The sequence below is a fragment of the Candoia aspera genome, chromosome 1, assembly GCF_035149785.1.
Source record: "Candoia aspera isolate rCanAsp1 chromosome 1, rCanAsp1.hap2, whole genome shotgun sequence".
Lineage (NCBI taxonomy): Eukaryota > Metazoa > Chordata > Lepidosauria > Squamata > Boidae > Candoia > Candoia aspera.
Window position 1 is genome coordinate 218,489,547 of NC_086153.1, and position 12,173 is coordinate 218,501,719.

A 12,173-nucleotide genomic window follows, 5' to 3' on the forward strand; every position below is an offset into this window, starting at 1 on the left:
GAACTGAGCGCCAATGTAAATTGTACCAGCAAATTTAGCTTCCAATTATCCCTGACATTAGAGTTTTCACTTGTTAATCTTCTGTTCTGGAATTCTGAGACTTCTAGTTGTTGACCAAGCACATTGCCTCATAATATATAAATCTTTCTTCTTCTAAAGTGATGACCTTATTTAGTTTCATGTGCATACTCTGTGCATTTTCTCCTGGAAAAGAAAATAGCTACTTGCTACTCTGAATGTTACTTGTTCTATCATCATATGACTGGCTCCAAGAAATCTCCCAAGATAGGACAAAAGGCACATAGATAGAGGAAAGGAAGTTCCATAAATAACCTCAAGCGTGTTTCCCTTATGATATAGGTTTGTAATCTTCCTTGATTTCTGGGCCCTGATTAAAGTGTACTTTTTTCTCCCAACCATGCTTGCTTCTTAGTAATGCACGTGGAAACATTTCTTAGACACATCCTAAGTTTCCTCCCATAAATAGTTTAGGCACTTATAAGCCGCCAGACAAATAGTTTAGTATTTCTGAAGGCATCTTTCCCTTTGTATAAGGGAGGGAAAAAACCTATCTGAACACCATTGTGACTTTTATAAATGTTGCAGTATTATGTTGGGAAAGACTTGAGGTCCTTAAAGCAGATACTTCTTCAGACACTTAAAGATAAACCTGATAACTTGATTTTACATCTTTGTAATTGCAGCAATAAGTCCAGACTGAAACTTACTACCATTTTCCGATAGAAGTAACTGACTTCTCAATCCTAAATACGCTCTTTGAAAGATAGTTGACATCAGTTTTAGGGGTGGAGTAGGTAAGCTTCCAGCTTCTAATTCTTATGCTGGACAAAATGAGTTGCTACAGGGACTGTGCTACATTTTTCAAGAGTATCATGAACACATTTGTCAGCAACTGATTTTGAAAAGGCTTTTGCAAAGATGTTTTACAATTCCCAGCAACATTGGCAAGTTTGCAGAGTGAGCTTTATTTAGTGCAAGCTGCTTGACCTGCACAAGCTGCAGACATTTTCCTATAGTGTATTGACTGAATGGAAACAGCAGCATACCAAGATCCATTCATGACCCAGAACATGTAAAGCTTTTTCTTATTAGCTTGAATATATTCTCGTATTTTGCCAGAACAACATACATGAGCCTTTCCCCTCCACCCTCCCCACCTTTTGACTTTTCTTAGTTTCACTCCATATAAGAACAATCAACAAACATATATTTGCAGTAAGGGGTTTTTCCATTCCTAACGCTAGCCTACCCCTTTTCCATTTCACATTACATAAAGCAAGCAATCAGTAGTGTTTAAGCTTCAGATTTTTTAGATAAATACTGGTTGGAAAATGCTTGGCTAAATAGTGTTCAGTCATAGAATAGTGATTTGTTTCTGCTTCCTTTTTTGGCATCTAATGAGATATATTTTTGAAATGTGAAGATTTAGAATCAGTCTTAGCTGGAGGGCAGAAATAGATGGGTTAGGAATGTAAAATAAATCACTGTGGCTATTTCAAAATAAAAAAAGTTAACCAGATACATAATCTAAAAGTGATTTCATATTATTATATTTTTAGAATCCCCAAACCTCTATGCTGGTAGTTGTCCAATGTTTTTCTTATTTTCTGGCACAAGAAGTCTGTAGTTGGAGCTGTTGTAGATTAAACAGTACTTCTAATACAGTAACAGAGAAGTGAAAAGGTGTGATTAGGATTTTCTCTGAATTGCTTTTTGGAACTTTACTGTTTTATTGTGGCTATATTTAGATTACTTTAATAAAAGTACACTATAGGTGAAATTGTTCTGGTGTTTCTCCTACAGTACTTCATCATCTGCGTAAGTAATACACAGACATATTACAAGGGCCTGGCTCTTCTAAAGACCTCAGTACCTCCAGACTCCAACACAGAAAACAAAGAAATAATTTATATTATCCTGAATCGTGTGCTAGCAGGAAACACCAGAAATCCATCCTTCCATAAATTTGGAAGGATTTGATTTCCCATATATGAGCAAAGGCTTGGATCTTGACAATTTAGTAAAAATGTAAAGATCTGCCAAGGTCTTCTCTGCAGTAATAGACTACATAAAGAAACGAGATTCTTAAACTTACTGTACTACATCTTACCTATTATGGTGTTAAGAATCCTTTATTAGTTACACTACTTTATTCCAAACCTTAATCTGCATTGTGTCTCCTAAATCCTATAATCGGTATTGTGTTCTGCCTCAGCTCTACTTCTTACCTATGTCTAAAGTTACTCTCTTTCCCTGCTGTCCTATCCCTATCCAGCCATTACTAAAATCACCTACGTGTGCAGTTTTGCTGCTCTCAAGTGGCAGTGTTTGTCTTGTCAGGTGCTTAGCCCAGCTACTAAGAGGTAGATTCAGGGCTTTAGATATTCTCTTCCCCAGCTGCTTGGCTGCTGTTCAGATTCAGACCTGGCGCTTGGTTCTCAGGCCCTTCTGCTAGTTCTGCCACTTCCCTGCGTCTTCGAGTACTGTTGCTAACACCCTGAAGCTCTTTACACTTGGCCACCTGTGTTCTGTGTCCTGTGGAAGTGGCTGCTGCTGGTCCTCTGAGCTCTAGAAGTACTTGCCAGCAGTCTGAGCTCTGTAGAGTGACTTGCCAGTGCTTTGGGCCTTTCTTCTGGAAGCTCTTCCTTCTTTGGCTTTCTCCCGTTGTTCTTCATTGCTGCCACTCCACCAGCATTCTCCTGCTTTCCGCCTCCTCCTTCCTTTGCCCTTCATACTCTGCTATCTTCTTTCTGTCTGTGCCTTCTTGATCTTCTCTTTCAACGCCAAAGACTCCTGCACAGCTGTGCTCCTTTCTAAAGGGCTGGCTGGAGTGATCTACAAGGGTGGGTCCACAAGGTAATGGGAGGCAGGAGGTGCAGATGTTCCAGCTCTGTGTCACCTTTCTTCCACACATCAATGTTTTTCTCTTCCAAGCATATTTCCACTTGGGCAAACAGGAACTTGAAAATTGGATTGGTTAATTGATACTATAATCTTATGTAAATTTACTCTGAAGGGATTGCTTATCCCCAAGTATCCTAAATCAATTTGCATAGGATTATAACCTGAAACATTTGAGATACCAAATTGTATAGTCCTGTTATCAAATTTCTCCTACCTATTTAACATATAAATAATAATTACCCAGCCTGTCTCTTTCACCCCCCAATTGGTTAGGACTCAACAGAGGTACCATGATTGGGTTAGTCTGTTTACTGAGTTTCCAATTTGCCTGAGTATATTTGATTAAGAAATTGTACTTTCAGAAAAAGTTTCTAAGTGGTGTATCTCAAAAAATAGAGGTAGCTCTGCTGATTTAGATGCCCTTTCCTATATATCCTGCCTTCACCAGCCATGACCATGATACTGTACCATAAAGTAGAGAAACATGGGTAACATGTTTCAGTATTACAGGATTTGGAGAGACAACCCAACCCAAAGCTGCCAAGGTCAAATGTAACTGTTTTTATGAAATAAAAGCTAAAATCTGTTCCCTAGAAATGCAAAGAATATGCTATACACCACAATTAATTCAAGAATTGTGTATATTGTACAGTACGGTGTTTATGTGAACTGAGAATTAACTAGCTATATGTATATTTATCTAACATTTGTTTTAAACTTGAAGTAGGTGTAGAAACTGCACTCTTGCACAGAGGACAAATGAAAAGTTCTCCTTAACTCTTTCCCTGCTGTCTCCTTTCCCTACTTAAAATCTTCCCAGTCTCCTTTTCATGCACACGTACACATGAATACAACGTTTTTTCTTGTGTAGTAGAAAAAGCTAGGGGTTCATAAGATATTTTACATTTGAAACATCTTTAGCTTGAAATTCCCCATTTTGAGTTAAAAATTGGCTGTTCCAACCGTTTCATGGCCCTATTTTGACTTTGAAACAGGGTCACTTTGAGCTTGCAACAGTCCATTGCAAACTTGAAATGTTTTGGACATACCAAGAAAAGGGGTGTTAAAAGAATTAATAATAACAACAGTATAATTATGATGAAAACAAAACAAAAAATGGTATCTTCCAAGACAACCATAAATGAAGAAATGCCTAGGAATTCATATTATAGGCAAAATTAATTAATGAAAATTTGATTATATAATTTGAACTTTCTTCTTTGCTTCTCTGTTGAAAAAAGACTAAATCACATTTTGACAAACAGTACATATTTGCAATCTGCTGTTGCAATCAGGTATGGATTTATTTTTCCAATAATGTATCTTAATTGTTTTGCTGCTCTCCCCAGGTGTGAATCATTCATCATTATGGATGTTTCAATAAATTTTAAATACTGAAGAGTTAGTCAAGGAGAACATATGAGTCTTTGATGAACTGCAATCACTTTAAAATCATATTGACAATCTTAGGAATTTCAGACAAAAATAGTAGGACAACTAAGTCCATGTTACTATTCTAAATGCTAATTATATCTCCAACAGCAAGGTGGAATTGAACATATTTTGAAATCTCTACTATACACAGAACAGTTTTTATTATACTAACTGCATTTTAAGATTAAAAAGGGACTCATTTTGCAGATATTAATACAACCTATCACTGATTTACAGAAACAACATTTCAAGCTCTTTACACAAAAAGTCAACATCAGTTTCAACATTTCAAGCTCTTTACACAAAAAGTCAACATCAGTTTCAACATTTCAGAAAAATAGGTCTTAAAGATATGGAATCTAAGAGATACCAATGGCATTAGAACCAAAAATAAATTTATGCATATGCATATCTAAATGGAATAAATGGTTAATTAGTACTCTGAAATAAATCAATTCAAATGTTAGAATGTTTTTTAAACTGCTTCAGCATATCTAAACTGATTTAAGATAATATGAGTGGTCTAATTTGCCTCCCCTCTCCACTTTTTACCAGTTTCTAAATCAGTGTTATTCTATAACATTAGCTTTTCATGGATAAAAAAATCAAAATTGATGCTATAATCCAGTGTTTTCCATATGTATCTTGCATCCTTGAATGCATAAAACTGAATCCTGAACAAACAAGGATCATAATACTTACTAATATTTCAGTAGAGTGAAATAATAACTCTTCGGGTAAGGCCAAAGAGAAATTATTTTGAAGTCAAACAAGGTAAAAACTCCCTTGAATCAAGCTCAGCTCCGAGTGGAAGGTATAGTCTTAAAGAATCCTTTTTCATACTCTGATCCACCTAGTCTTTCATAACAACAACAATAATCCTCCCTCCCTCCCTCCCTTAAGTGTACATCCAAACATAAAAAAAATATCTACATTCCTCCAAAGCATTCAATTGAACTGAAACACTGTTATGTGTGCAAAACCTTTCCATGCATGCTGGTCTATTATGTTCTGTGCTACCACCGAGCATTCTACTGTTATTCTAAGATTTATGATATGCCTATAATAATACATGTTGGATTCGGTAAACATATGGCAATACTTGGCTAATGCTATGTAAGATGCTTCTAATCTGATCAGAAGAATTTTGGAAGGCCTTGAAGAGCTGGGTTTTCCTGCAAATGTTAGGGTAGAGTGAGACTGGTGCCCAGTAAAGTGGATTGCTGATGTATGGGAGAGTGTTGCCATTAGGGTGCCAGGAGCTTTTGTTATGGTTTTATTGTGTGATATTTTTGTCTTTGTTTTGTGAGCCAATGTAATGGGCTATGAGAATAATCTTGAAAGATAAGAAGGAAGAGCCGCAGCCTAGTCAACAGTCTGATAAATGAAATCCGAGTCCAAACCAGAAATTAATTTGAGAAAGTATCTCAGAAGTGACCCTCCCTAGTTCTCTGGAACATAAAGGCGGGGAGGGGGGAAGCACTTTCAGACTTGCAAGATCCTCTCACTGTAACCTTACAGTAGTCATGATTTTGGTTTCCTGGCCTGGACTACCTTGAAGGGCTTGCAGCCGGGCAGGGTTATAGTATATAAGATGTGTGGCCATATAAATCTTTTGAATAAACTAAACTAAATTACCAATATCCGATCTTATAGACCTTGGCTATTATAGTGGAGGTGGGGGTTAAAGACAAATTAGGAAGAAAAATTTAGCAGTTTTTCCCAGATTAATCCCTATAGATGTGTTGAATTTCAGCTCTTTGAAATGAACTCATAGAGCCACTGTAATGGTTGAAAATTCAATTCTTTACCTCTATTCCTTTTTCTAGAAAGATGAGAAAGCAACAATTGCCAAAATGAATCGCCAGCGTACCAATTCCATTGGTCACAACCCACCACACTGGGGAGTAGATCGCTCCTTTTATAACCACTTAAGCACCAGTCAAGTTTCTAAAGAGATGAAAAGAATGGTAAGGATGTTCAGATCTATGGAATATTGCTACTATTGTTGACAAAGGTATGTTAAATGTGCATATAGATTCTTCAATACTATGCCAAAATTTCCCTGAATTGTCCTTCCCCCGTGAAAGTGGTTTCTGTTTTATTACTTCATTTCATGATTTTTGAAAAAGTATTTATTTTGGTAAAGTTTCTGGTCATCATGTATGGTTGCAAGTTGCCAGAGAGTGCTTCTGGTGATTTCTCCCCCTCCCATATCTCTGTTCTTGTACTGTCTTCCTGAAACGAAGCTTCTAGGGAAATTGCCTTGTGAAAATTAATTGAAGTTTGAAGTTTAGAAATTGCTACCACCACACCAGTTCTCAGTTATTGCAGCTTTTCAAATGGGTAGCTAAGACCGAGAGGGGCTTGCTTAAATTCATTATGTGAAATCACCTCTGAGATGTAAATTGCATCAAGCACACAGTTCATGATTTGAATGGCCATATTTACAAAGAAAGAATCAAAGGAAACAACCGAAGAGGCTTTAACAGGGTACTGAAAGAAACCAAAGAGGCAAGCACCTGAGATACCATCCACCATATGTGTATTTCACACTGTAGCTGGTACTACAGAAATAATAATTTAGAGATCAGCTCCTCAAGGAGGGAATTAGAGAAAACCATCCAAATTAAACAGAAAATGGTAGAATTTGTTTTGTTGTGTATGGATTGCCCTTTAACTTAGAGATAGCTCTTGCAGTGTTCAGTAAGGTTTTTTTTTAAACTAGTAACTGTGTTTAGGATTACAGCTAGTCAGTTCTGGTCTGCTAGTCCATCCTTTTGGCTATTGTGGGGATCGGCTAGATGTAGTTTAGTTATAAAATAGGCATTTTATGAGTGATAACTTCTTGTTTGATTTTGAAGACATGTAATATGCTTATACATATCCATGATTTATTCAGGAATCATTGTTAGAGCAATCAGCAGCAGCATCTCTTGTAGTTCACAAAATATTAATATGTTGTCATTCAGCTTTCTTTAGAAACATGAATAAGATGGTAAATCCACCGGTTACTCATTGCATAGCAGAATTGTCCAAAATAAAGATGCTTATCTCCAGAAATACAGTCTTAAAAAAAGGAATGTCTGATCAATTTAAAATGCTTCGAAAGAGCCTTTATTGGTTATGAGATTCAGTTATTTCATATTAAATGTATTTTGTTTGGCATATTAACTATGCATTAACAAAAGCTTTACCCAATAAATTGATTTCCCTTTTAATAATGCATCTTTGAAATTTGGTTAGAAAATGATTTTACAAGATATGTATTCACTGCATCCTGCAGTAGATCTCATTTTAAAAGCAGTGTTAGACATCCAGTAGGGAAATGCAAAATTATGTAATTAACTTTTTGTAGGTATGGAATGCTGTATATTCAAGTTGAGAATACAGCTTGCAAGTGCATCTCTTTCTGCACATGATAAGACAGTTTTAATTACTTGTAACACTAATTCTGTTTAGAGAGAGATAGACAAAACTTTCAACCATTGACTTATCAATATGGAGTATACAAAGTGTTTATCCCAAAATATTTGCAAATAACTAATATCCACCTTAGCAAAAAGCTTTAACTGTATATTGAAAAAAGATTATAGATTGTAAATAACCCAAACCCATTTCAATACTGATAATAATTCAAGAATTTCAAACAATGCAAATGCAACTGAACCAGGAGTCCCTGGCAGTTGTGAGGAGCAGTGATCTACATGTAGTACATTTGTGAGGCTAGTCCAGAGGGACAACCTGGATGCTGCTATTGTACTGTTCTCTCAGTTGCATAGCAGTGCTGCTTCCCAATTTCCTGGATTTCATTGTGGGGGTAGCTATAAATTTGGCCAGGATATTAATCTTGGGTGATTTCAACCTCCCCTCCCTGGGGTCTGTGGCAACTCAGGATTTCATGGTCATCACTAGCCTAGTTCACATTACTGGCCACATATTACATCTGGCTCTCCCCTTTGAGCAGATGAAACATAATCTGGCTCTGGGGGACATTTCTATCACTCCCTTTTAAAGACAAATAGTTTCCTCTTGACCACAGGGCTAGCTGAACATACATATTCTACATGGATATTGGACCAGTTAAGGTGGCCTGCCCAAGGTACCTAATGGATCCAGAAGGTTTCCAAACAGTGCTTGGGGAATTTCCCAGTGATCTGCAAGGCATCTCTGTCCAGCATCTGCTTAGGTTCTGAATAATGGAAGGGACCCAGGCACTTGATAGGATTATCTTTCAACGATGAGCAATTGCTGTTTCCCAGGTAATTTAGAGACTGTCAACTTCGGATGTTCGACTACTAACTTAGGGCCTAGTCAAAATGGAGCCAGTTTGCTATATACAATGAGAGTTTGCTTTTAGAATAGGAGAAACATCAGGATTCTTTTTAAACAAAGGGATCTAATAGTGTTCTAAATTGAGTTTTCCTCTCCCAGGCAGTTCTGCTCAACAAATTGATTTTTCAGGAGTATCTTTACCTTGCTAAATTTATCTTAAAAAATAAAAATCACCTTTCTTCATTTAGTTACTGTCTTCATTGCCATGAAAGTCTCCAAAGGAGGCACAAGGAAACATTTGCCTTCCAGTGGTTGCTGCTGTGCTGTTCCTAGCAGTCCTAGCCATCATTGTCAATATTAAAGGGACTGTGGGAGTTCAACAACATCTAGAGGTCATAAGTTCCCCATCCTGCTTTAAGGAAAGGAAGGCATTCATTTAAAGTGGATATAAACTAATGAGCTAAAAATAATTATTCTTATCTCTTTCTGACTTTAACAATTTATTAGTTCTAAAGTTCACTGATATAGCTATTGCTCAGTTAGCAATGGGAAGAATTCTACCACTGGAAGAAGTTGTAGGCTAAGTTGGGTGTCTGAATACTGTAACTCCGTTCAATTGTAGATTATAACTTAGCAGGTTTATAGCCCATGTATTTGTATGGTGTATAAGAATTACTAACTGAATTTTTGGAAACAAAATAAATGCATGTTTGCATGCAACAATATCTAGAAAGGCACGTGACGCTCTGGATTAGTTCCTACACTGCAAAAATAAGTGGAAACATATTCTGGCATCTTCTGCCAGCCAGAGAAAGAAGGGCTGCTAAGTCGACTGTATTCCAACAAGAGCTCTGGTTGGAATTTTATTTATGGAATTTTCAATTTTATTCTGATACTGTCAAACTCTACTTTTTCCTCCACCTTTCCACTTCACTGTTTCTTTGGGTATCTTTTAGGCACAATTAGCTATTTCCATCAAAAATAGCACTCAGCGTGCTTCATGATAATATGCCAATAAAATACAAGTGTATTGAGAACAGTGGAATCGCAGTAAATCTAGTTCAGAATACCTTTTGCTAAAAAAACAAGGTGCTTGTTAGGAAGGCTGGTGCACTGAGAAGAGTGTTTGTTTACCTTTGATGCCTCTAGACACCACATTGATTCCTTGTGCAATAAAAGCATGGGAAACCCTTTCCTGAAGGAAAATTGTGCGCTGCAGTTCTAAATAAACAAGACTGGGTCCTCTCAGCCCAAAGTTAAGAATGCATATTCTCGACAGTTCTGTTGCATTATAGGTATTAATATACTTTCTGTACATCTGCAATCACTATTTACAGTAACACTCTCTCTGAGTATTCAAGTTTAACTCCTGGTGGTGTCCATTATGGAACAAAATTATGGAAATGACTTCTGAGATATTTTTTTCTTGCAGTCCAGTCTACAGTTCTAGGAATCCTTAGTAGTTTCTTGTCAAAATACTAATCAGGTTTTATCTTTTTGAGATAAGCCAGTGTTAGAGAGGTGCTGTCACCTAGCCGTGTATACCACAATTACACTTTCCTTTCTTAAGTTCCTAAACTGGTTCTGGATGCAGTCAGCATGTGTTGACTGACATGTTAGTGATTACTTCAGATTTTTTTTTTAAAAGGATCATCCACACTCAATCTATTCAATGTTAGGCACATAACAGTTAACTACACATAGCAAAAAAATGAAGTATAGTGTTTCAGAGAAAAGAAGATCCTCTTAGAATAACTGCAGATGTTGCATAGCGACAGACTGAGATAGCAACTTTGTTCCATTACGTTGAAAGTAGTTCTGCGCCCTGACCTGGAATGGATAATACTGCATACTCTTGGCAAGACACTTATCAGTATGATGTTACAAATGGATGTCCCCTAAGTGTTTTTGCATTAACCGTAATGTATTCACTGTCATTCTGTTGGCTAATTAGCATTTTCTTATCTTCTTTTCAGGGTTTTGAAGATCCAAAAGACAAGTAAGAGAAAAAACATTAATTATTCTTTTTTATTGAAATGTGTAAAGTTTGTCACTCTACCAAATAGAGTACGTTCTCATTCTTGTGCTTTTCTTTGCCATAATTTTTCTCCTTAAATAATCGTTAGATGTTAGAACGTATCACATCACTCTGCCACTAATTTTATCTTCTACTCTTTAATCTAGCTTTAATAGTTAATCATATCAATTCTTAATTTATCTGTTAAATATACAAACAATCAAAGGAAGGGCTGATATCTGGAAACATTTAAAAAAAAGAGGAAGACTGAAGTGTAGTACTAGTAAAGAAGTTGCCTTGGGCAAACTTTCAGCTTGTTTTGCAAATAATGCTAAGCCATTATTTAGTCCATCTTTTTTTAAATGTTAAACTAGACCAATGTATTATTTGTTCAACAAATCTTGATTTTAAAATGTTGGTTTGGTTTTCAAAATACAGCTTGGGGTGTTGTAATCAAATTAAGTAATTTTACATGCTTAAAGAGTATATCTCAAGATGGTAAGCAAGCAGTGTTTGCTTTCATTCCATTCCTCGTTTGTAACACATCTGGAGTCTTAGCAAAACCTCACATTGCACAAAAAATGGATGAATGGGTAGGAAACATATAGAAACCCTTTAACATACCCTTATATGTTTGGACATGCTGCATGTTGACTGTTTATTTTAGTCTAGAAAGGCTGCAGAAATTGCCTTCTATGATGGTATGTATAAGACTATTTCATCTTGGAAGTGTAAAGCTTGGAGTTTTCAATTTATACAATTGTTTTTGATTTGCCTCTAAGATGTAATTTATTGGGGACAGCATGTTGAGCAGGTAGTAAATGGGCTACTTCTGATCGAAGTGGAAGAGGAGAAAGAAAGGTAGTAACTTAAACATTGTTCACCAGATCCTAAAGCTATGTGACTATGGAAATAAAGGTGCTACAAAAATTAAATAAACAGATCCTCCCCCTTTACTGTTTTACCTGTCAAGAAACCAATTTCCATGAATGTCAAGGGACATATTTACACCACAAGACTTGAGCATCCCTTTTTTTCTTTTTTCCTTTTTTATGCAGTGTAGTTTTGGAAGGAGAAAGCCCTAAAGAAATTTAAAAACAAAAACATCCTTGGCACTCTGACAAAATTATAGTTGGCAGGACATGCTGGAAAAACCTAGAATACAAAACCAATCGTATTGTTTTACTGTTGGATAGGTTCAAAAACTGCCGGTTGAGTAATTAGGGAATATTAGCATATACATTTTCTTACCCATAGAGGTAAAAAGCAGTCACAATTTTCATATGGAACTGTAGAAGTGGATTACAAAAGATAATCAATTGAATTTATGAAAGAAAACAGTAACATTATATTTCGTGCCTTTGAGTCAGTTTTGATTCCTGTCGACTACATGGACAAGTCCGTGCAGTTTTCTTGGCAACTTTTTTTTAAAGTGTTTTGCCCTTGCCTTCTTCCTAGAGCTGAGAGAGAGGGACTGGCCCAAGGTCACCCAGCTGGCTTCATGCCTATGGTGGGACTTAGG

The 12,173-nt window shown here is 36.4% G+C and overlaps 1 protein-coding gene across 1 annotated transcript in view; it reads left to right on the forward strand.

Annotated features, from left to right (window-relative positions):
- The window catches only part of ADCY5 (adenylate cyclase 5), a 233,106-nt gene that overhangs the window by 179,911 nt on the left and 41,022 nt on the right, over positions 1-12,173 (forward strand). Inside the window, exons 8-9 of the mRNA XM_063288785.1 lie at positions 6,189-6,329; positions 10,611-10,633. Coding sequence (XP_063144855.1) covers positions 6,189-6,329; positions 10,611-10,633 — 164 coding nt within the window. The remainder of the gene's footprint in view (positions 1-6,188; positions 6,330-10,610; positions 10,634-12,173) is intronic.